We start from the raw sequence: 26920 nt of genomic DNA, 5'->3' as shown, positions 1-26920 counted from the left end.
CACTGGCATGGGATTTTAATCTGGTTCAGTATATCCTAAATGAATCCTTACTCTACAAGGGCCAGATTTCATTCACTCTTCACTCTAGGTTCCTGTTTAAGTATAGTTTTCTTCAGAATGTTAAAACAGACTAAGTGGAAAAAATAGGAATAAATATCTGTAATAAATTGATTCTAGTATCAGTACCTCAGTAACCCTTCAATTCCATGCAATTATATCATCCAACTTATGTGAAACCATACATACATATATTTAGGAATTATTCATGTATAACAACTATTTGCTACAGAAAAGACAAACCCCAGAAATCATTTAGAGATGCCAGAAGAGAAAAAAAGATAAAACCACAACCATGTCTTGCATAGAAGAGAAAGACACATAAAAGCATTAAAAAAAAAAAGATTTATCTAGTTATTAAGAAGGAACTCCAAATGTAGGAGCTCATTAGAACATTTAAACAGTCCTCTTAAAAACTTTCTGATTTAAGATTCTATTTAGTTGGTTATGTGACCCTAATGAGACACTCTGTTAGTGCAATCGTAAATGCCTCATTTCTGAGTGCACAACAATAAAGGACAGTTCTTATTTTCCTTTAGTGGATTTGGAATGGATTAAGGGAGTAATAATATGTCTCTCTAATGTCACCATGTAGAGCACCAATATGTGGAAACAAGCTCAGAACAAAAGCTTGTGCACCGTAGATCAGAACACTTGAGTTTTTGCTAATAAAAGAGAACATTTGGGTGTGTGTCTGGATTTAGTCCCACAAGAGAAAAAATACTGCAGTATTCTGCACTATTTTTAACTGCAATCAGAAATTCATTTGTGATCAGCCCTGCACTGGGGGGTCATCTGGTAATCTAATTTAACCTCATTAGTTGAGGGTTTATTTCACAAACTTAATACAACACTGTGTCTTCAGATATCATTCACCATTCGACTGGTTTAAGCTTGGGTGGTCAGAAATGAAGCATTTGTGAGCTAATTCTTTATTTCCAACTGTTGTTTTCTCTGTTAAGTTCCAGATAATTAAAAACAAATACTGCAGTTGCTATGCCAACAGTGCCTATTGATGCAACATCCTTGTCTTCCTGTTTTGGATGCAGCATCCTTTGGTGACTCACCTAATTTCAACCCGTAACTCTGCAGAACACATCATTTTCTGCTACATGTTGATATTCTTCCCTGAGTAGTTTTTCAACATCAACACTGCCACAAGAGGTTTTCACAGCTAGCATTTTATAAAGGAAACAACACAGGTAGGTAGGTATTTGCATAATAATAAAAAAAATCAAGGACTCAGGCAAAATGCCTGATGTTCTTCCTTTCTTTTGAATGGAATGCATAATAGAGGTCAAAACCAAAGTGGGAGGATAAAAACACAAGGAGTGGTCAGAGGGGGCAGTGATGTTGGGAGCTCAGTGAGTTGCAGAGATCTCCTGAAAGCATTCTTGAGCTCAAGTCAGAGATAGATGGGCTGACAAATAACATACACAGTACGTATTGGGCAGTTCTGAGCCAGGAACAAACCCAGTGTAACAATGGGTCAACATGTTACCATCCAAGTTTGAACCAAGACTTAACAAATTCCACTGAAATCTATGGAAAGACTTCTTCCATTTCTAATGAGATATAAAGCAGACTTGTATTTGAGGTTTAAATACCTGTTTGAGATTTTATCTGGGGGAAACCTAAGCTTCTGCTTTCCAAGGTCAGGTTTTGCCACAAAGATACGCTTCCACCTTCGAGGCAAGTGGTTTGCTTAGGTTTGCAGGTACCTGCACTGGGGAGACTCAGTGCAGTGACCTGAGAGAACTGGGGAGATGCACTGCAAGAAAAAATCATGTGTGTGTGTACAGAGAAAGGGAATGTAAATACATTAAATGATTCTGTATCACAGATTATCAAATGAACTTGTACTGTCAGTACTCAACCAGGGAAATAACGTCCATTAAAGTCAAAGGCACTTTCCCCTTATGACAAGGAGACAAACAGATGATAGGTCATTAAAGTATGGATCTGCAAATGCTGCCAGCCAAGATGGCTGAGGATGATTGATCTCGGGAATAAGTGACAAGAGAAACCACCTAAGAGAAAGAGCTATTGCCTCTCCAGAAGAGAACGGCATTAGCAAGAGGGAAACCAGCATAGCGTCTTACCGCATTCACACAGGAGCTTTTGCTGACAAATTAGAGAAAGAAAATGGTGAAAACTTCTGTAGGGAAATGGGGGGTGGAAGGGGGTGGGGGGGAGGACAAGGAAAAAAAAATTGAAACCCCCCCAAAAGCTCCACAAAAGGGAGAGATATCTCCCTGAAACAGGCTGGTTTGCTAATATACAAAAATGAGCAATCTATGGGGCCCTTCCTCACCCATGACAAATCCAGCTCAATGTGATGTGACAGTCATTAAAAATACTTGTTTTCTGCTGTTTAACTGAATTGCTGTTGCTGTTTAATTGCATATAGACATTGGTTGACAGTTAAAGCATGGTGCTACTTGTGAACAAATCAGGAGAGGAACAGAGTTCAAAGCAACAATGACACTCCAAGATCTGTTGCAAAAAAAAGGTGATATGAAAAGACCACATTACTTCTGGGCAGTGTTCGTATCTTCTGATAATACAGGATAGCACTGAGGTCAAGGCAAACATCCCTCTTGTCACGCTGCACATGTTAAACCCTCCTGTGCAGCATTCACCTATGCAGTCCTGTCACCGATATTTTCTGAAGCAATACTGGATCACTTACAACTTATTAAATATCATGCTGGATTTTATTTTAGCGGGAGTTGGACTAAATCCTCAAAAATAATAAATTTATATTATAACTTTCTCCAAATAATCTCATTTACTCCAGGTTTAATCAAGTGCTTTTATGGGTATTGTTAACCCTATAATGGCACCATTTGCTTTTCTTTTTAATGTCACACTTTCCTTGAAAACTGCCATATACATTTTTATGTGTATTTCCTGACACCATTTATGCAGCATAGTGTCTAAATTATACTGATAATTGTCTAAATTAGTGTCTAAATTACACTTAGATTTTATTGAGGCTGTTGTTGTGTTTCAGTTACACATACTGGTGTCAGATTTTGTTCTTTAAACCTGCACAGCCTAAGAACAACAGAAAAGAAGAAACCCCTACTTACTTCGCAGGTTCTGTACAGGGAAAGAGCCAGTGCTGCTGGAAGGGGGCAGGGAACACTTCTGGCAGATGCACTCCTTCCCATTAAAAGTTACCCGGTCACCCGCAGGGAAAGGCAGCCTACAACAGAGGAAACAAAAGCAAACAGGTTACAGTCTATGCCTTTATAGAAATTAAATCTCTTTCCACAAAGAAACTCATTATTACTCCGGTTTCTTTTTCTCTGCTTGCCCAGTTCTCATTCATGATTTTTCAGCCATTTGGAGGCTCAAGTTTCAAAGGGACACATACCAAACAGACAATTGCAAATACAGATGTTACAGCTACTTAGAAAAAAGAAAAGATCTAAAGATACAAAAACACACTGAGCACTCAAGTCCAAATCCTTGTGTATCTAAGGAATGCAGTATCAGCAAGGGTTGATCACTAACAGGTTCAATTACAGAATGAAAATAAAATTTGCATTACATGGAACAAGTACAGGCAAATACAGCTTCTTTTATGTTGTTAAATGCTGCATGAGAAAGATGACTAATATATATTAGTAAAACACTTGCCCTCCCAACTTTTATCATATCAAAGTCCTTTTCTTAATCTTTATGCTCAAAAAACAAATGAACTCTCATAGGAGAAAATCTAGCACAGTTATAACCCTCAAAACCTCTACATTACTTCTTTGCTCTACTCAACAACAGCTCTCCTTACACTTAATTAAATCCTTCCTTTTTATCAATGTCCTTAAAACAAAAAGCTTTCCACTGTGAGCTTTCTCGTCTGGGTGCAGAAACTCATGAGGTTTTTTCCTCTAAGAGGACCAAATGGACAAATCACTTCATAATGCAGCAAACGACAGTGAGGATTTAGAAGCAGATTTCACTCCACCCAAAGCTCATGTCCAGCTAAATCCCAAGTGAGCTATCAAAACATGGTTTAAGTGGGGCATAAACATAACACAGGCCTTCTGCCTCATGGTGAAGTCCAGCTGATCAGATGATTTCATTAACATTTCATTACAATTCTGCATGACATTCCCCTACAACCGCTATTCAGATTCACACCAATTGAGAGGTTTTCTTCACTACAAAAGTTGCACAGATACTTCTTGCTAAAAATAAACTTTATTTTGCTCCCTAAACCACCCAAGAGTGGCTTATTTTACATTTATGTTGCACCTCATAGCAGCCTTCCAGTGTCTGAAGAGGGCCTATAAGGATGCTGGGGAGGGACTCTTCATTAGGGACTGTAGTGACAGGACAAGGGGTAATGGGATAAAACTGAAACAGGGGAAATTTAGATTGGATATAAGGAAGAAGTTCTTTACTGTAAGGGTGGTGAGGCACTGGAATGGGTTGCCCAGTGAAGTTGTGAATGCTCCATCCCTGCCAGTGTTCAAGGTCAGGTTGGACAGAGCCTTGGGTGACATGGTTTAGTGTGAGGTGTCCCTGCCCATGGCAGGGGGGTTGGAACTAGATGATCTTAAGGTCCTTAAGATCCTAAGGACAAGGAGTCACATGGAAAGAGGAAGGGTAATGGGCACAAGTTACTCTTGGGAAGACTCCAACTGGAAACAAGAGGAAAATTTTTCACAGTGAGAACAGTCAGCCATTGGAATAACTGGTGGATACCCTGATGTTGGACACTTTTAAAGATTTGGCTGGACAGGGTGCTGGGACATCTAGTCTATGTCATATCTGCCAAGAAAGGCTGGATCAAATGATACTTGAGGTACCTTCTGACCTAGGATTCTGATTCTAGAAGAGAAAAACAGAATAATTGACCTTCTATGGCTCAGAGCAACGGAGGTGAAACCCACAAAACATACCAAACCTCACAGGCACCACAGTAAGCCACAGAGTCTCCTTAGAGAGGAGGGCATGTAGGGGCTTTCCTGGCCCATAAACATATCTTGGTTTAATTTCTAAGAGTTTAGTAAGTAATTGCAGTGCCCTTCCATTTGGATGGGTGAGGACAACCATTTCAATTCTCTATTCAGTTTTCCACATGTGTGAGATAAGCTTTAAGAAAGGAAATCCTCCTTGGAAGCTGTCCACCCAAAGGTACAAGTAGACATTTCCTTCCCTCGCTGGTCTTCTAAACCCATAATTAAATCAGAGTTTGCTTCACTATCCCGAATTTGTATACAACACATTTGGCAGTGTTTCTGTAACATCTGACCTCTCCCTTTCACAAGCAGCCCTGCTCAAGGATTTCAGCACCGGTATGAGTGAAGGCACAACAGAAGGTGGTAACAGTCAATTAACAAGGTTTCAGTTTCTGAGCTCTTTAAACTGTGAGCACGACTATACATAGCATTTGCGGTTAAGAGCACAGTATCTGCCTTTGAATACAGTATCTCACCACCAACACCCACTGAACATTGCTATGTATGGGTTTTAATTAGTTCCTTATCCTTTTAAAAATATTCAATGTGATTTTCACACTTGGATAATCTATTTTAAAAATGAGAATTAAGAGCATATTTGGAGCAGCTCTCTGAAATGACTTGTAGGATTTTAATACATCTTCTGTGATTCATTTCCCAATTAATTTTGTTTTATCCACCCAATTACAATATTTGTAAAGCCAGAAATGACTGGTTTTACAATTTTATTGTAAAACAACAAACCACCCTCAGTCTAATCCAGGGTAACTGTGTGCTGACACCGAAAGGTCTGGTCCTGACTGATCTTGTCCTTCTCTGCACCATGCCTCAACCTATGCTGCTGTGGAATTCAAGCTTTTTGGGGCAAAAGAAAACATTAAATTTTTTTCAGCTATGACAGATGGCCTTCTGATTTTTAAATTACTGATCTCTCTGTAGCTGAACAGCCAACTAAATTTGATATAATAAAATTAACAGAAGCATATGGTCAGGCTTGTGGAGAGAGCAAAGCTATTCATTTCACAGCAGACTGCAGTTACACTGGGTCAGGTGTAATGTCAGACTGCAACCTAAGGATCTACAGGATCAAATTCTGCTTTAATTTGTGCCTGGTACAATCACATCCCTCAAGGTTGCTCCATAGGGACAAATCTGACCCATGGTGTTAAACATGACAATATAAAGTGGACATTACTTGCTATCTACTGTCTACATGAATTTCAACAAGGGCAAATGCTAAGTCCTGCACCCAGAGAGGAATAACCCAATGCACCAGTACACCTTGGGGGTCAATCAGATGAAAAGCATAAAAAAGATGTATAGGTCCTGGTGGACACCATGTTGAACGTGAGTAAGCAGAGTGTCCCTGGGGCAACGAAGGCCAATATACCCGATGTGCATTAACGTCGTCAGCAGACCCAGGGATAAGATCTTCCCTTCTGTTCATCATTTGAGAAACTGCATCTAGAGCAGTGTACCATTTTGGGCTCCTAAGGACAAAATTTACTGGAGAGAGACCAGTGAAATTGCCTAGGTCCAGAGCTGGAGCTCAGGAGGCATGGGTAAGGGCTGAAGCAGATAGACTTATTTGGCCTTAAAATGCTGAGGTCTTAGTGCTGCCTTAAAATGCTGAGATCTTAGTGTTGCCTAAAACTACCTGATGACATGTATATAAAATCAGAGCCACGCTCTTCTCAAAGGTACAGAGCAAAAGGACAAAAGGCAGCAGACATGAGACAGATTATGGGAAATGTCAACTCAACATATGAAAAAAAAAAATAAATGCTGGAACAGGGCGTCCAGAGAGCCTGTGGGATCTCCATCCTTTGAGTTATCTCAAATTAATGCTGGACTTGCTTTGAGATAGCGGCTGGACCACAGAGCCTCCCCAGATCCCTTTCACGTTACATGACTCTAGGGCTATAGGTATACTCCATACATAAACCTGAAGAGTCGCACTGCAAGACTCCTTTGCTCAGGAAGCACCATAAATTAATATCTTGATAAATATATTCAGTTTAGAATCAAAATGTCAAGAACACTCAGTACAGTTTCAAATCTTTAGCCTCAACATCCAGGTAAAGCAGCCAGCTTCAGGAGATGCTTTAAGAAGTACCCAGTACTGCTTAAGTGGGAATAGAACCCTTGCAAAATTCAGCAGCACCAAAAAAATGAGCAATTAAAAAGGATTAGCATACTCAGAAAGTCTGGCATGACTGCTACATTTCAGAATGAAATGAATTTTAACTTATAATTTTCAGTATTATCTTAATTTTCTTTAGACATACATACACAAAAGCCTGCAGTTTCTTTCTAGAAACAGCAGCGCTATACTTAGGACTAGAAAATCTTTTATTACAAAAGAAAAATAAATTCTGTTTTCTGATTTTTTTACATTCAACTGCCTATCCACAATGAATTACCTTCTTGAAGGTAACAGAAACACAAATGGATTGAGAGAAGCTTTAGACCTGGGTTTGGCACAAAATCCTTCAAGAACATACACCTGCCTCTTGCCCCTCCACACATTATTTAACTCTATTTAGCATATAATCAACTTCTATCAATATGCTGTTTCAAGAGAGAACTTCCTAAATTAAGATGAAATGTAATACTTAGATATTAAAATTTTCTAAAGCAAACACAAACCTATTTGGTTATTAATATGGAATGTATGTGCTAATCTATCCCTAGCTAAGAGTCAAAGTGACCTTCTCTTCATTATTTACGAATCACAATAAACTATTTTTCCCAACTTTTCATTATACGAATACCGAAATTAAAGGGATAACAATTATATACATTCCTCCAACTGGGTGAATAAACACTCCCCTTCCCAACTTTACCAATTATATCCACCCAAAAAACCAAACCCCGGATTTTTGATACCCTGTGCACACACAGCCCATCAGTAACACTGAAATCACAGTCTATGGACAGCACAACACTATGCAGACCATACATCTTATATAGATGTATTAAGCATATATAACTTTTAACATGCTAAGACTTCCCATGGGCATGATTACCCATTTATTCTTGCAAGACTTAATTTTCTGCCCTTTCCCATCCTGCGTAAGAGACATACAGTCCTGTCTCTGACAGCCATATAAGAACTATGTGCATGATTTTAATAAAATGCAGCTTATATTGCTTCAGATAGCATTAATTTTGGTCCACTATTTCACTTTCCAAGCAAGTGAGTCTTTTGGAGGAAATGTCTTCGGTGTCCTCTGGAGGACACAGCCTCATCCAATTAATGAAGCTGTAAGAATGAGATTTCTCACCCACTTCCCAGGAATTCAGACTAAGCAGTTTTTTTCAGAGTTTTCAATCTAGGTTGTTTTTCTTCTACTCATTCTTAGTTTAAGGCATCACAAAACACAACAGAAAACAAGTTTCATTAGACTATCAACAGCAGAAGAAGAAGGGACTAAGCCCTCAATCATTATGCCAGCAGAGCAAACATGCCATTAAAATGTGAATTTGTTTAAGAGCCACCTGGTCAGTGCAAGTTAAAGAGAAACAATCACAGAAAATGACTGTACTTTTATCTGTACTTTTTATACTGTACTTTTATAGTTTTTCTCTGCACACTACTTTTTCACCCTTTCACCTTGGCAGCCTTGGCCTATTGCATCTGAGCCCCAAGATGCCCAGGGATGAGTTGGGTTTCTGACACACAAGCTTTTTCAAAGAGGAGGGCAACAGGGAATCCAGCACGTTTCTGTAACAGTGGGGCACTGGGCACTCGGAAGTAGTAATATCAGGACTCCAGAAGACAACTGGACTTGCATTACTGGTTGTTTTTTTTCCTCGGTGCACCAGCTAGCTGAATGCACATCAGATTTTCTCACTGATTGTACCATCTGAAGCAATATACACTTCCCACCAGTTTCTATTCAAATCTTCTCTTCTCCAAAAATAAGAAAGAAAGGAGTTCCTGCTGTCACTGGTTTACTATTCAACATAGGAGCAGTTTAAAAGTGTTACTTCAGAAGCTACAGAAATACGGACTATAGAAGTGCTCATTTAAAGCACCTAAAAATCTTGCAACATTCTGGAGACCCATGTCATGAATGCAAAGCACCTTCTGCTGCCAACACGTTCCTGCTGAAGTTGGTAAGAGGCTTGGTTGCCTCGAGAGCAGGATCATCCCCACCATCAGGAAGTCACCACCTCTCAAGTTCACACCATTCTGGAAGTCAGATTTCTAACGGAGCACCCACATTAAAGTCCATCTGTAAAAGGCAAGATCAAATGCAGTTTGCATTATCAGCCAACTGCCTCAGACGGTGTGACCTGGCCAGTTATTTGAGGTTTCTGCCCATCGGTAGGAAATGAGGAGACAAATGGCATTCCTGACTCTTCCACCAAAGAACAGGCTACGGTAAGAGCTTTATAATCCTGTACCCAAAACCATATGGCTCTGGCTTTCTGCCTTTTGACATTATTGTTTTAAACAAATAAATTCTTTTTCTTGCTCAAACCAAATGTATTTATAGTCTACCCACCTTACTTTAACTAAGGATATCACTCAGTAAGATAAATACTGATGATGTTCAGATAGGACACACATTCCCATAAAACCATGAATTATGCCTGGCTTGCAAAGACTGGGGTAATTGAAGCAGGGCTGATTTAGGGCAGTTGAGGACCTGCTCCAGTGTTTTTACTATAAACAATGACAGGATTCTTCTGTTCCTCTGCATCACAAGTCTGTTATAACCCCCCCAGGAGACACTAATTGAATCCTGCTAGCCAGCAGGTCATTAGTTGGCTCTGATGAAGACAACATGATTTTGTGTGTCCTTCTAAGGAAAGCAACAGAAGCAAATCTGGGTCTCTCTAATGAAGTTTTACATAGCAGCAATTAGAAACAGTGAAATAGCTTTTAATCCAATGATTTAGGTATACAGAAGGAAATATCTCTGGGGTTTTCTTTAGTATGAAATAGTTTAGTATCAGGAACTCGATTTTTAAAAGCTTTAGCATGTCTTCAACATACATGCATGATCTTTTGTAGCTTGTTCCAGAGAGTACTTTCACTGTATTGCAATTCAGCTCACCTGAATCGTTAGGTACTGTGTAGTCTTACAGAAAAATATTCCAAATTTCTAGGGGGATGAGACAAATTTTACCACCAATCTTCAAAACATCAGCTGAAGGACTGACTAAATACAGCTGGAGTTTAGTGTATCCAACAGCCTGACTGAAACCTAAGTTAGGTACCAAGCTGCTAAGTACAGTAACACACGGGTAAATAATTTATGCCTGAATGCTAAACCCCAATGATGTGGCTGAGGATACAAGCACATACAGCAGCAAAACAGAATCAACCAGGGTTTTTTTTCCCCTCTTAAATGAAAAACTACCTCATTTTAAAGAGGGTACTAGTGCTAAGAAGAAAGATACTGAGAATTAGCTGTGCTCATCTACAGAAGAGCTGTAATACTGACAGGCTGCAGGCCAAATGCATGTGCAGCCAGCCATTAACACGTAAGATTCACACTTACCCTATTAAATCCTTTTTCTCCTATTAAAAATGATACATATATTTGGGGCTTTTTGTTATCTTTACTCTTGATGTTTGTTTGAAATAACCAAAAGGAAAAAATCTCCTGTTAAACCTGGTAAAACTTGAACAGATGGAATATAAAAATGGCTTGTTAGTTTCAGTCTTCCCCTTAACTTGGCTATTTAATTATTCCTGCAATTGATAAATCAAGATCCTGCTGTGAACCGTGGCTGTCCTGGAATTTGAAGTCCTCCTGCACCAGCATGGGAGGACATCTGAGCCCAGTAGCCTTATGAGCTGCCGCAGCAACGTGAACACGTTGGTTTTGGAGTGTACAGTCACCTGGATGAGGCACTAGTATGTATAGTACCTACATGTGGTGCATCAGTGCCCTGTTGTGCTTTCCCTTTGAACACAGGGTTGCTCTTCTTGTACTGCGAAAGGTTCAAGTTTAGCCAGAGAAATTACTACAGCATTTCCCTTTGCTCCAAACACTTTAACAGTGCATTTCCTGAAGGTCTGGTGAACTTAAAAGTTTCTTCTTGAAGCCTTCATGGATTTGTTTGTGCTCTTTCCACAGAAGAGGATTAAAATGCAGGTCAAGCAGACATCAACCACTTGTATTGCAGAGTCTGCAAACATCCCCACCAACACTGGGTCACAACGTCAAACATATCCAGGAGGGAAATGATCCCACTGAACTACACTGGGCTGTAGCAGGGGAATATCTTGTGTGCTGCATCACTTGTGACCTCCATAGTGCTGGAGATCCTCGGTGAAATCCAACATGTACGTAACTGTCTGTGAGTCCAGGACCTTTCTGTCCTACTTCAAATGACTTTCAGAGTTTCTGGGAAGCACCACTGTGAAATTTCAGTTTAAATCTATTAATATGGGATCCAGTTAGGTCAGTGAAGACTCAGCCAGTGGCACTGGAATACTCTGTAACTTCAGCCAAACAAAGACAAAATAGCAGACACTGGAGAAATAAAGCATCATTTGGAGCAAAAGGTCTGACACGTGGCAGTGGCACGTGGCAGAGCCAGTTGCAGTTTCACAAGTACTTTAAAACTTCACACATAAGAGACCATATAACAGAAAAAGCATTTGGGAAAGAGGGAGGCACTCCAAATTTCTTTTTATTCTGCTATTTTTAAGGAGTAAAAAATGGAAAACAGAACTACCCCCTTCTCCTCCTTCCCCTTCACCCCCCCCCCCCCCCCCCAATCTACAGACTCTAAGTTTGAACGCCTGGCATTGGTCTTCCAAAATCTAGCTTTTAAATGAAACTTAACGTAGAACACATACCTGCAGACAGCACACACAAAACAGTCTGGGTGGTAAGTTTTGCCCAGTGCTGAGACCACTTCTCCCTCAATGAATTCATCACAACTGAAGCACCGTGTGCCATAGAGTCTCTGGTAGTCCAAAGTACAGATGTAGTCTCCCTGTCTCACAAAAAATCCTCCTTGAGCTAGGTCACATCCACAAGCTGTAGGAAAAGAAAAGGCAGACTCAGAAGGCTGGAAACGCAAAGCTCGCTTTCTAAGACAATGCTCATTTTTCACCTGTGGCTCCTAGTAGAATACTAAAGCACTTCAATACACAGGCTTATGACCAAAGAACAGTTGTGCATCTGAAAAACACTACTTTAATAGCAAATTATATCACTGATGTATTTTGTACACTAATAGTTTGGATTTATTCCATGTAAAAAATATTAACCTCAGTGCAGTGGCTGCAGGTACAGAGTTAAGTCTTTAGGAGTTTAGTTGAAGGCTGGCATATACAACACCCAACATATTCAACGGGTTAAAGGAAATGCATAAGGGATATAAACCTGTAAGATCTAAAGCACCAGTGATACAAAGAAAGGTCTCTGACAGATTACAATTGTCTTGATATTCCTTCTGGACACAAAAGTGGTTGAAATACTGCTCCCTCTAAACACCAGGTGTGATCTGCATGGTAACTGCTGTAAACTTCCACAGGCTTACAAGGTCCTTTTTTAAAATCAGACCTCATATTTACATGATAAACATCACTCACCAAGCTTGAATTGGAGGGATCTCTACAACCATCTGCTCCAGGCAAAAGCAGAGTTTATAATCCTAGCTCTCAATTTACAGATTTTAAGCTAAATCCATAGGAAAGAGTTAAGGTTGATTAACCAAAAGCTGGTAAGATTTTTCAGAGGCTTTCTCCATTGCACCAGGGACAGAACTAGGCTGGCATTTTGAGAACATGTAACTCTCCTTTCCCATCTGACAAGTCTGGCTGATGTCATGCAGAAGCAGACAGGGATGTAGAAGATAATCCTCATCCATATTGACCAGGATCTTTGAAAACAGATTTGAACTAACTTATTCCAGGAGAACTGGAATTCAGAATGGTGATTCTGCTGCTCTTCTGACTACTATTTTACTCTGAGTCACAGCATCACACTTGTTACTACATACTTCTGCTCCAGAGGATGTGCACATGGGGAAGTGCTTCCAGTAGCAAACGGTGCTTACTGTCAAATGAGGCTGAACAGATGACTGCAGCAGTGTCACTCCTCACATGCAGCCTACAGAAGGCGAGTGGGAATGTTGCTTATCAAATTTGGGTCGCACATACAAAACACCGCAGAGCTGCTCAGTGCCTTGGTCCCAAAATAGCAGAGGTACCTAAATGTTTCACATTCAAGACTGAGATCTCTTATTAGGTACCTGAGAGTCCACGAGCACTTTGGTTTTTAAATGTAAAGCCTCCCAACCCACGCTAAAGCCTGCTTGGAATCCCAGGATCTTGCATCTAAACTATGAGAAATTAACCCAGCAGGCATGTTCAAGGTACAAAATAACACATACACCACAGAAACCCAAGAATCATAGGATCCTGACACTCATTCGAAACCACATCCAATCACCCTTGTTTTATCGTGTTTCTCAGTAGACAGAGAACTCAGCATAGGAAACTGGGGCTCAAGGCCCACTTTAAATTATGAGCGGGCATTTAAAAAGTGGTACTTCTCCCTGGACACGGCCCTAACCACTGACAGAAAACAACAGTCATACTAAAACTATATTGATATATCACAGAATCATAGAACAGTTAGGGTTGGAAAGGACCTTAAGACCATCTAGTTCCAAGCCTTCTGCCATGGTCAGGGATGCCTCACACTAGACCATGTCGCCCAAGGCTCTGTCCAGCCTGGCCTTGAACACTGCCAGGGATGAGCATTTACCACTTCTTTCGGCAGCCTTTTTCAGTGAATGAAGAAAATCAGAAGTGAATCTGGAGCACAGGAGGTTACATTCCCCCTCTTACACACTGACCCTCCAGGATGGAGGAAGTCACATTTCCACAAGCCAAATACTCCTCCCTTGCTCTTCACACATCACTCCCCCACCAGCTATGCTCCACCAGCCACAACTTGAATCACAAACCCTCTCCTGCTCCTACACTCTTTGAACCATCGGACAGCATTTAACTCAACACACAGCTGACCACAGAACACAGGGAGTCCACTTTAATTACTGTCTTGGATATCAAAACAGTCTGAATTTAAAGCTGAGAAAATTAGCTCTGAAAACAGACCCATTAGCCACCCCTCAGCCAAGATGCTATGCCCCTTGCATACTACTTACATGAGCAGTGACCCTGCCTAGCTGAGACAAGAAATCAGGGAAAGGAAAGCTGAAGGAAGCCTAGGGAGCATGTTTGAAGGCAACTACCAGACCTTACTCTCCTAGGACAGGAAATCAGAGTTATGTCACAGATTCACTCCTACCCAACACTTGTCATCCACAATGAGTATCTGGAGGTAGGGTTATTCAAACCCTAGAAAACGCTTCCAGTCATTACTGATGTTCTCCTTAGTGAAACAAGAAAAGCACTGCAAACACAGTACTTACAATAATGAAGAGACTAACACTGAGTAACTCAGCTGCTTGTCTTGGTACTACTCTGCACACCAAGGCAATGCTCTATCTGGAACAGTTACGAGCATTTGGAGTAATTTTTAAGTAGTGAATAAGTGTTTGTCTCCTCTTATGGTGTCTGGCAACAAGCCAGTAGCTGGGTATGCTATGGGACTTGAGAGGGAAGACAGCCACACCATTTCTGAGGCGGATACCTGAGGAAGGCTTCTCTAACAACTCAGTAATTCCGCTCATCAAGATGATTTGCAGTTACCTGATATCAAAATACTACATACAGATCTGAGAGGCTCATTTACTTGCATAGAACCAGGATACTTTTCTCCTGTCCTGGTGCCTGTAACAGCACTTGCAGCACTGCCATTTATGCTGTGTGATTTCACAGTCAATTTAACTCCATAACTCTTTACTGCCTGCAGCCTATAAAAATGTGACCATCTGAGGAACCTAAATATACATAACTCTGTGGGACCTGGACAAGCTCAAGAAGTGGGCCCATGTGAACCTCATGAGGTTCGACTAGGCCAGGTGCAAGGTCCTACATCTGGGTCAAGGCAATCCCAGGTATCAATATGGGCTCAGGATGCAGGGATGGAGAGCAGCCCTCTGGAGAAGGACTTGGGGGTACTGGTGGATGAAAAGCTGGACATGAGCTGGCAAAGTCACTCACAGCCCAGAAAGCCAATTGTATCCTGGGTTGTATCCTAAGAAGCATGGCCAGCAGGTCGAAGGAGATGGTTCTCCCCTGCTACTCTACTCTGGTAAGACCTCACCTGAAGTACTGCATCCAGCTCTCGAGTCCTCAGTACAGGAAAGACATGGACCTGCTGGAGAGGGTCCAGAGAAGAGCCACATAAATAATCAAAGGAATGGATCACCTCTCCTAGGAAGAAAGGCTGAGAGAGTTGGGGTTGTTCAGCGTGGAGAAGAGAAGTCTCCAGGGAGACCTTATTGCAGCCTTCCAATACTTAAAGCTGGCCTATGAGAAAGACTGGGACAAACATTTTAGCAGGGCTTGTTGCAATGGGACAAAGGGTAATGGTTTTATATTAAAAATTCAAGGTTAGGTAAGACTGAACTGAACAGCCTGGTCTAGTTGAAGATGTCCCTGCTCATTGCAGTGGGGGTTGGACTAGATGACTTTTAGGGGTCCCTTCCAACCCTTCATTTTCTATGGAAATAAATAGCAGCAATAGCAATTAATTAATGCACTTTAAGCATATTACTATTCCACTATTGTGTGTCATCAGTACTCCATTTGCACTGTATGAATATAAAATGCATCGCTCTGTTCCTTGCTGGCAAATGAGCCTACTAAAAGCAGATTAATTTTTTGGCTGTATACTGGGCCTGAATATCAGCTGTGTCCTGAGAGGCTCAGAGGATACGACACTACGGCAGGCAGTAACAGTAAAATGCACTGATTTTCATGCATCCAGAAAGTGTTGTTTTGCTTTAAGCTTGCCAGACAATCAAGCAGTTTGCTTACATGTAACTGCATGTATGAAGTCTATTTTATTTTCCTACCATTTGCTGCCTAATGCAAGCAACCAGGCATGAATCCAACACAGGAGAGAGAGGCAGAGACCTTGAAAACAAAAGAAGGAACAAAACCCCATTCACAATGTTACAGGGAAAGCAAGAAAAAGATCTCTGCTTGCTCAGAGATAAATGAAAGTTTTCTTCCTCTGCAGTGCGGCTTTCTGTCCATTTCTAGTATCTTCCTCCATCTCCGAGATGGATGTTAGTGGCTGACTAAGACCCCAAAGATAACATGTAATACACTGTTGACATAATTCTCTTTTGGCAGCTAAATAGCATGCCTTCAAACACCATCGATGCAGTCTGGGAGCGCATTCTCCAAAAGCCCATGATTATATCTGGAACACTTCTCCTGCCCACTATGCCTGTGAGAAGCAATAGCAACCACCTGGCAAACATCCACCACTACAGTGCTGACTTAACTTCAAACTGAACCACAACTACTTGGAAGCAGTCTAAGCCTGTTTCCAGAAGGTAACTGTGACTGTGATACTCTGTCTCATGGTCTGGTGTGGATGAGTCCAGGTAAGCTTTCCATGAAGGCTTTGGGGAAGTCTTCCCCAGTTTGCTGAGCATGCAAAGTCTGCATGGTATGATAATAGCAGCTCACTAGCCCTCTTAATCAATTCACACCTGAAACATCTGTCCATAGGTGAGGCAGCAGCAAGACAGAATAACCCTGCATTAGTATATAATACACGTAATCCAATTACTCTTCCTAAGCAGGAGATCTAAGTCTTTTTAACCAGAAATCAAGTATACTCAAGCCTGCCAGTCACCAGCAGTGTTTAACTATAATGTCTGAAATACCAGCTATAACCTCAAGGACTGCATTCTCACCTTGTTTTGTGATAGTCCATGGTAAACAAGAGCAGTATGCAACTCCAGAAAAGTCTGGGGCAGACCTGCTGGCCCCTTCCCCAGCTCCAAACCAGGAACTGCAGGAAGGCAGACACATCCGCCAGAGGAAAGCCAGCAACTTTCTGGAGTGGAAAAAATACAAAGAACTGTGGGGATATATCATATCCATCTTATAACACCTCACCATGCATGTGTAGCATTGATAAATATGTAAAGGATACAGCACACAGCACATATTCAGAAGCTCTCAGGATAGACTGGCTATGATACCCACAAGTTAACTGATGAAGTACATACTTAGATGCAGCAAAATCCTTAGAGATTCAGAATGCTTTTATGAGACTGACAAAACATTAGTGACTCAGGTGTACTAATTTAAATGTAGAGTTTGGGGAGTTACCTCTGCACTATGTAACTTGACTCCTATAACTAGTGGAATTACACATCTAGTAATTTTTGCATTAGAAAGTGCATTTACATTTTCATTTCCCTACTGGAAAGCAGAATTTCTCAGTAGCCTAAAGACAGTGATACTGCTCTATGAAAGCACTCCTATAGTGTTAAGGGTGAGAGGATCTCTCACTGCACAATATATGGGACTGTTCCAAGCTATCAAAACAACTCACAGGAAAACCGGAACAGATGCCTGGTTTATACTTATTTCTTATTTTAAGGAATTAATCTGGTTATTTAAAATTTACGAGCATGCTAAAGAGGTTTAAGAAACAGAATAATGTGCTTTAATCATTTTCAACCTAATAACACCTTAAATGTTTATGATGAAAATAACTGCTGTCATTTGCCAAACTGATTAAAACAGCTAGCTTTAAAAAAAACCACCACATGTAAAGCAACAACACTAAATATTTTCTGATTTTTCATAATGAAGCATTGTGTGCCAGTTACAGGTTTGCAAATGAAGTGCTTGCTCTGACTATACACAGATAGGGCAGATGGTCTCGTGCTAATGACTCGCAGAAAGCAGGAGGTGGAATAACACCACCATGGCAGTGATGAATTTTATGCAGCTCTCTCTTAGTCTCCACACAGGCTTCATATCGCCTTAGTTCAGTGAAACTCCCAGTAACTACTCCAGCATGCTGGCTGTATCCCTGCTGTATCCCCAGGTGAAAGAGCATGGCACAGATGGAAAGGCCCCCTGCATAAAGGCATCCTTGCACTGACATTTTTTGCACGGAGAAAAACATTACTCTAAGAAGAGAACATGAGCAATTCAACAGAACTACAGGCTGTTCATGGGCGTCACATTATCTAATGTGGGCTGAAATTATGTATGCTCAAAACTTCTTTATGTGAATAGTATCTTTACTGCTGCAAACCTTATGTTACCATCCAAAACTTCAGGCATAATTTTTAAACACATTCTACTTTGTTCCAGTTCTACTTTGATTTCAACTTGGGTAAGATCTACAGCTCTCCATTTGTTTCATGTCCTTGTATAAATCTACCTAAGCATTCCCAGCAGGGCCAAGCACCTCTCCTAGCTACCTGTCTCCTCCCAGTTAGGAACCACCCCCTACAATGCAAACATCTGCCCGTGGATTATCCCCCAGAAATTGCAGCAAGCACTTCTTTGAAAATCCTATCCATGTTTCGTAAATAGGGGAAAAGCAAGGCAATGAAAAGACTAAAGAAAAATATAATTAGTAAGAAAATAAAGCAGGGGTATTGTTCAGCATTCTGGGTATAAAGCCAAGAGTAAGCATGTATAGCTTTACTATGCCCTAAAGATTTAAATCCCTGAAACGGTATGCCTTTAAATGAAATAAGTCAAGTTGGAAACCAGAAATAACAGAAACTTGGATTCCTGGGGTGGATAGTTAGCTAACCTTCATGGAAATGCTACCACTACTCGTAAGCATGGTCCCTCCTCTGTCCCTTTCATTACACTTTACTAATATTGCTTAAAGTCATGACAGATTCACTTTAAACAACAAAAAAAAATACGTCGGACTTAGCATGCAACATGACACAAAATAAACCTTTCATTATAGTGCTGATGTGATCGGTGTACAACCAAGGCATGAGGGGCAGCAGAATGTTCTTTACAAATACAAAGAAAGGCTGCAGCAAGAATTTGATTAAAACAAAGAAAACAACTGCTTTGTGACTGTGAGAGTTCACTAACTGACCAAATTTTCTTTTTCATGCTTTAGTTGTTGAGTTGCTTTTAGAAAGTTAGCGATTGATTAAAGTTTAAGCTTAAAATCTCAAAACAACAACACAGAACCACTGGCCACTGCATTAAATTACTTTTGCACGAATAAAAGTTGCCATCACCATCATTATTTCAGTGAAATAAAGTATTAAGCTAACATGATATTGGTTAAGTCAGCCCCAAAACTGCCATTCTCTCCAAGCCAGACTGTGAACATTGAGTCAGAAGTATAGTTTTTCCTATTATACTGAGTTAATACAATCTGGGATTGTAAATCCTTAAGGATTCGGAAAGCGATGGGCACATTGCTGAGTGTCCCTGATGAACAAGAGTCCCTATGCTCATCTCCAGGGCCTGAGATGGCACACATGCCACCAGCCACTACTGCTCGGCCAAAAGCTGGGACTCTGAAATCTTACTAGTGAGCTTCCCGTAAATGACTCCCATTCTGAAACGTGAAACCCACAGCTATGTTCAAACGCGAGTCCTTCAGATTACTCAGCATAGCTTTTAACATATTTATATCCTAGCAGATGCATTTGATACAACAAACAAATCACTCCTATTACCAAGTTACTTGATTTTGTTTTAATCCTTTCATGAAATATTCTGTTTTAGCCTTTCCCATTAATCTGCCTTCACAATAAGTGATATAAAACTGGGTTGTGCTGTATGTTCTACTGAAAAAAAAGGCATAGAAATGATATATCCATCCCAGGACCTTTTCACAATCCCCAAGAAATTGCAGTGCTACAAGAACAAGATGTTATCTATTGTGAGGGTGGTAACACACCAGAACAGGTTACCCAAAGAAGCTGTGGCTGCCCCATCCCTGGCAGTGTTCAAGGCAGGTTGGATGGGGATTTAAGCAACGTGGTCTAGTGGAAGGTGTACCTGCCTGTGGCCGGGGGGTTGGAACTGCATGAGGTTTAAGACCTCTTCCAACCCAAACCATGCTATGATTCTAATAATAATCAGAAACACTGATTATTATTAGAAACACTGATTATTATTAGAATAATCAACACAAAACCACATACCTAAGCTGAAGACGTGATATGTTCGAACAGGTTATTTAAACAAATAGATGAAAACTCATAGGGGAAAAAAGTATACTTGAAACTGCTAGCGGTGCTGGCATGGAAGACTGCATGTGCTGCATTTATAGCAAGACAGCAATCCACGGAATTTTGATTAGGGGCACAACACATAGATATCAAAGCTGATATTACACAATGATCATGCTTTTATATATGTGGCTTGGATGGCAAGCTTACCTCATTTCAGCAAGATCAAACCAGTAAAGTACAAAGAGATGAATTATGGTTCTTTTCACATGAGTAATCTTGTACAAGGAACAGCTTTTTTGCGGGATTTCAGGCATTTTCCCATTTAAGTAGGGTAGAGGTTGCATGATTTTTGCATGGAAATAGATTTGCAAATGCCCTATGAAGTGTCCATTATTAGGTCTGCTAGAGTGACTATACAAAATATATAAAGCTATAGAAGCACTGGGCTTTGATTCACACTTCCAGTATTCCCTAAATACTGCTTAACATAGCAGTAACACAGCGTACTGCTACTTTGGAAATGCCAGGGTTCTATCACATCACAGGAAAATAAATACTCAACAAAAACTCCTAAAACAAGGTAATTTCTATCACTGTGAAAGGTCAAAGAGGCCACCCAGGATAACATAATCACAGCACCTACATCCCTCCTATCTGCAATCCTATGCTAGTCTCTCCCTATGGGCTCACTAAATTATGCTGTTGTAACCCAACTCCAAGCCAGTATTTACCTCATACCATATCCTGCACGAGAAGCAGTCCTGAGCTGACAGACACTCTCAGAATGAACTAGACAACACAATTTGCTTTAATTTGATAGTCTGAGTCATCACCATTTGTCATTTCCCCTGGTGCTTTCATTACAGCAGCAAGAAATAAGAGAATTCACAAACACTGGAACCAATGCCCTTGAAGTTTAATGAATGTTCGCCTTATTTTTCCAAAGGAAAACGCTGCTATTACAACTGCATTTTTATTAAAACCAATTAAAATGGGAGATATTTTAAAGCAAAAATTGAGTAAAAACTTGAAGTGAGGCTAGATGGCATGTTCCCTGCAGCCTTTTACGATCACATCAGACATGTAACTTAAGAAGAAATAATATATAAAAATAGCTATTATAAGTACCTTATTTATAATGCCTATTTACCTCCGTTAAGTCCTATTAAACTTTGATACTAAGCAAAACTAGCAGAAGTTCACAGTATTATTATTTTTTATGTGTATCTCAAACTTGAATAACAAATATTGTTTGATTTTTTAAAACTTTTCTTAGAATTATTTAGAATCATTATCAGGAATGCAAGAAGAACTGGATGGGAATGAATGAATTTATACTGACCTTCCTCAGTTATACAATTTAATTTACATACAAAAGGCACCTATATACTTGCTGTTAGCATTATGAAACCCAGAGCCCCCATGGTAATGATCAGATGGCAGTTTGGCAATATCCAAAACTACACTTCTATCCTAAAAAAAATGAAGCAATTAATGTCTCTGCCTCCCTGAAACCTCATAATCTATCCAGCACTACCAAAGAAATTGTTTCACATCTCAAACTTATTCAAAAAGGTAAGTGAGGCTTCTTCCAGCATAGTATCATCTGTCACTGATCAACTCATTCAAACAGACCTCTAATACCCCTACACACCCTCTCAAGACATGGCCATTTGTCATTCTTCTCCACAGGTTGTTCAACGGTTTTTTGTCTTCATCATTGTACATCTGTAAATACTGTGAGTAGGAATGTAATGTTCTGCAGTTTTACAAATATCAGAGGTTCCTGATGGAGGCTATGGCATGATTTAATACAGAGGCACTCACCCCAGGCAGGCAGCTTAGCATGGCAATGCTGCCAGCCCACTCATAGGATTATCTGTCCTGGGACTGCCCCGTGGCTGCACTGGATGCTGGACGCACAGTCTCTTTCAGGGTGCTATCTTTGGCAGATGAGGTGAGAGGGGGCAAACTGCATTGCTGAGTACTATCAAAATAAATACACCGCAGGGAGGAGTCAATGGTAAGGTAAATACATTCCCAGGATCATCCCCCTGCCCATGCACAGCAGTCCAGCAGCACAAGAAAAGGGGTTCAGAAAAAGAAGTCGTGGCACAAGCCTTTCCTCTAAGGCTGAAAGTGCTCAACTGACCAAGAGAACAGAGTACCACATTTTGCTAAATCCTAACATTAACTATAGTTTTTCAACCATTGATTTGAGCACATAATTAAAAACACAAATCACATTTTCCTAACCTAATTTTTCCCCTTTATGTTACCTAGTGAGATGTGTGTTCAGAACTCTGTTCTGATTCTAAACTCTTCTCACCTAACATGGTAAATCCACACTAGAAAGCAACTTATGCTTCTTAAGTAACAAATAAAACCCAGACAGGAGACAAAACCAAATACCATAAGGATGCCAGCAAATTGATGGAAACCGTTGAAAAGTGATAAAAGAAATTATAGCATTTAAACAATTGGGGGAAGGAACCAACCATGTGTGCAAACTTAGCACTTACCAAAATGATTAGTAAGGAGGAATATAAGTACTCCAAGCGCTTTGACACCACAAAGCAGTTTAACCACACATCCCTGACACTACCTCCTGTGCCAGCTGAGAGTCTCATGGGTGGCTGACAGATGCTACCCTGCTTCTTCCTTTTTAACATAGTGAGTTTTTCTCATTTTATCCAAGATCTGACTGAAGTGAATAAACTCATCCTTATCTCTAACAGACAGGAAGGGGCAATGCAGCTTCTAAAGCACATTCATCATCATCTTTTGCATGATGGGGGGACAGCCCCTGCACTGCCTAACTTTGGGATCAGTGAAGTGTCAGAATTTGCTTGCTGCATTTGTGGATGAGCTGGCAATCTCTACAAGCAGATACCCTATGAAATGAAAACATGGATACATGACTGCGTTTTGTTCCTTCTGTAGCACTTGCCACTTTTTTCTCATAGCAGATCTGTACAAAAAGGGGCTTGGATTTCATCAAGATAATTATATGCAGCATATACCAGCATGTTACTGAGACTTCATGCAGGAGACAAGATTCCTGAATAGCAAATGAGCTGCTCTCTTCCTGAGTTAGGTCTGAAATCTAATTGGCAATAAAAATTTACCATAAGAACAGGTGGCTTTAAAAGAGTTTGAAAGATGTATGTATGGGCTGTGTTCTGCTTTATATACCGTTCTGGTTCTGAGTAGGTGACCAAAGTATTTTTGCTGCTAGTTAGGATACTGCACTATGCTTATTTTTCCTTGCTAAGTAATTTTAGAAAGAACACAATTATTGAGCTGAACATTTAATCCTGTCTAACTCATTAAAGATTTACTCAGGCATTGAACGCTACATACTTAATCCCATGGGATTTATAAAAATATCAGTGTAGCTAACAAATAACTACAGTTTTCTTCCTGATAGTTTCCTTTAAATAGGAATGGAAACAGTCACATTTAACACAGCTGGGACCAGAGCCATGCCATGCCATTTGAAGTACTGCTTAATAATGAAGCAAGTAGGTCGTGCAGTAGTTAATATTTACTCATTTGTACCTTCAAAACAAATTAGATCTTTGCAACTTCCAGATAATCTTTCAAACAATCAAGTATCTACAGAAGGGCTGTTGGATTAATTGATTCCCTGACCACCTTTCTGCCATTTGCAATGTGTTAATATTAGATCACCAGGCACTGACCTGGATCAAACCCAGTAGGTGCCCCCAGAAAATGTAAAAGCACAGGGGATCACACTCGGATGCAAACATCACAGCCCAGCACATAAGTCTGAACAGACATGGCCATGGCCTGCATTAGAATGCTGGGAGAGGGATAAACTCTAAGTTTCTTTGTAAATGCTAATTTGCTTCTCACCCCACACTGTGTTTCACTATCAGTTCCCCCAACCTGCTGTTCTTCAGGTCCTGACTCTACAGTAAACTCCATAGGCTAATAACCACCCAAAACATACTCCACTTTTAGGATTTAGGATTATTACAGTCTTACAGTAAGCAGTCATAGAGTTTACAGTAATTCTTTCAGGCATGAATTCGATTGTAAAACGTTTGTGAAGTTTCCAGGACCATTAGATTACATGCCCAGTGCTAATGCCCTACTCAGAGGAACAGCTCTCACAAACACTTACCTTTGCAAACAAAGCACTTAATATGGAAATACTTGTTCTGAACTCTCAAAACTTCTCCTTTGCATGGATTTCCACAGGTATTGCAGAGAATTGCAGTAGTTGATGGCTTCTCCAGTTGGCTATGAACAGCCTGGGATTGTGTTACTGCAAGGGAAAACAAAAGGCAGTGTTTTAAAGGCCATCAGTAGCATCTTCTGCAAGAGCTACAATTAATGACAATTCACACCTGGGACAAAACAGGTCAAGCAGATAAAATAATTTTAACTTCTGGTATTGGCCAGCACAGGAGAAAATACCTGCCAAAGGAGCTGAGCAAAGCTTTTCAATTCATAACTTTCAAAGCTCAAGTCTGCAAACATTTCAGACATGAATCAGAATTACTTACAGAGAAAAGAATCCACATGATCAAGTCTTAAGGGCCTCTGCCTGAATTTCACAAAATGCATTTATCACATTGTCTCTTCAAGAAGTCAAAGACTATAGATAAAAGCTATATTTTTTAATCCAAAATACCTTTAATGAGACTTAGTAATAATTACACTGTGAGCTACTGATCTTTAAAGTTCAAGGTAATTGTCTTTTTAACTGATTTTAAGATAGAAATACAATTCTGTAGATGTTTTGAGTTCATATTACTGAAACACTGACAGCTCTGTAAATGCTACATAAATCTGATCACTGAACAAAGTCTGCTGTCATTTTATAAGTAAACCATGATTTCAAGAGATTAGGTTTAGCCAGGTTAGTAAAATATTAAGTGAATTAAAAACTTGCTGCCATCTTGTGATGTAAATTAGAAACTGCATTTATTGGGCTGTTAACAATAAGAATACAAGTTGGCATCCCCATGGGTTATGTGGAACAGTTGAGACAGGACCTTATTCTTGCAATTCTATTGAAGTTCTTGCATCAGTTTTTTATCACAGTGTATTTAAGAGTCTATAGAGCAAACATCACAGCTGGAACACATAACAGATGTGTAAATCAGTGAGAGAGTCATCCAGCTCTTGTTCTCCAATATTTCACCTTGCTGCTTTTCCTCCTCTATTCTCACTTCATCCCCACAGCCAGCACCTAGTGGTGGTACCTAAAAGGCCTTTCCACATCCACTGACCTGAAGAAGTCAGTATTTCAATATGATGCTGAGCCTCCCACCTAGTCTTCCAGGGGAGTTTCTGCACATTTTACCCACAGATGCAAGAAATTGAGCTGCCGAGGGTAAATAATACCCATAGCTTTATTCCCCACCCATCAGCATTCTGCCTTGTCTGCTGAAATTACACATCCTGGATTGTTAAAAAAGTTGTGCTCAAGGCAATGTGAACTTTGGAACTATTACTGAAGCCCTGGTTATAATTAAGCACATCTCCAATAAAAACAACACAGCATGACAGGCAATTAGAAGTTTATGGAAAGACAGATGTCCAGATTTACACAGTGCAAACAGCACACACAGTCCAAGCTAATATGAGGTCTGACTTACTCTTCAAGAGAAAACAGAGGAAACTCTGAACTTTGAAATACTTAACTTTTGACATGAGAATTTGTCTTTACTGTAGCCTGCCCAAAACAAACTACCCACCCTGAAAAAGAATCAACCCTGTAAGAAACTGAAGTATTTTTCTGAGTTACTCCGTAAAGTAGCTACTAAAGTACTAAAAGTTTATAACTATGGACAAAGAACTTCTGCTCCATCCACAATTATTAACAAGCATCACATTTGTAGTATTTAATTCATGGAACACTTGACTTTAAAAGAGCTGGCCTCATCTTGACCATTCTGGACTAAAAAAGTTACATTTGAAATACAAAATTCTGTTTGGAATTATTAAACATTTGCCTTTTCTTCATGTTTTACTCTTCCCATGGCTAAGGCTTTTTGAATAGTGTCTCTTCAGAGGCGTAAGTGACTGGCCAATGTGGTGGCCTACAGATGGCTGTGATCTCATGCTGCAGTCTCGTGCTGTGGTGTGCCCCATGGGCAGGGCAGTAACACAGAGTCATAGAGCCATAGAATGGTTTGAGTTGGAAGGTACCTTAATGATCATTTAGTTCCAACCCCCCTGCCATGGGCAGGAACACCTTCCAATTAGACTAGGTTGCTCAGACCTGGCTGCAAGCTGGAAGAAAACAGAAAGCTTTGCTTTCCACGATGCCCATGGTGTTCAGTGTCCGGAGCTACAGGGCAGGACAACTTCACACATTTGCTTCCTTTCAGGTCTCTGGATCAAAGTTTCAGAATTTAAAATACCCAAATACTCCCCTATAAAATAAATTTCAAAGGAAAAGATGCAGTATTTCTGTTGGAATTCTGCCATTCATCTTGAAGTAACACAAATCATATTTAAAACATTCATAGTAAAGAGATGCGTAATTATTTTGTTTTACTCAGTTCAGAGCTAAGCTACTCACTATTACACAAAACTCCAGTGGGAATACAGTGCCTTTGGGCGCATTATAAATGTCTGCTACTGAAGACAGTTTTAAATACTTATTCTTTCATGTAGCACCACAAAATGATTAATATTAGTTTTATGTTTCAATATTTTAAAATATATTGTGCTTTATGTTGAACTTGCAACTGCTGACAATTTTGAGAAATTAACTCTATTAGGGAACTTCACATTTTAACTTATGTTTCAAATCA

The 26920-nt window shown here is 40.1% G+C and overlaps 1 protein-coding gene across 16 annotated transcripts in view; it reads right to left on the bottom strand.

Moving 5' to 3' along the window:
* ABLIM2 (actin binding LIM protein family member 2) overlaps positions 1-26920 on the bottom strand; it is a 134739-nt gene that overhangs the window by 71090 nt on the left and 36729 nt on the right. For all 16 annotated transcript variants that reach the window (XM_061468239.1, XM_061468260.1, XM_061468280.1 and 13 more), the window contains exons 2-4: positions 24274-24417; positions 11857-12040; positions 3153-3268 (exon numbers count right to left, since the gene is read on the bottom strand). In XM_061468239.1, the coding sequence (XP_061324223.1) occupies positions 3153-3268; positions 11857-12040; positions 24274-24417 (444 nt within the window). The remainder of the gene's footprint in view (positions 1-3152; positions 3269-11856; positions 12041-24273; positions 24418-26920) is intronic.

Source organism: Pezoporus flaviventris, unplaced genomic scaffold, assembly GCF_033815535.1.
Source record: "Pezoporus flaviventris isolate CSIRO_AGI_PZ_B2104156 unplaced genomic scaffold, CSIRO_AGI_Pfla_v1 ptg000002l, whole genome shotgun sequence".
NCBI classification, from domain to species: Eukaryota; Metazoa; Chordata; class Aves; order Psittaciformes; family Psittacidae; genus Pezoporus; species Pezoporus flaviventris.
The sequence above is the reverse complement of the archived record's forward strand: the minus strand, read 5'-3'. Positions and strand labels throughout refer to the sequence as shown.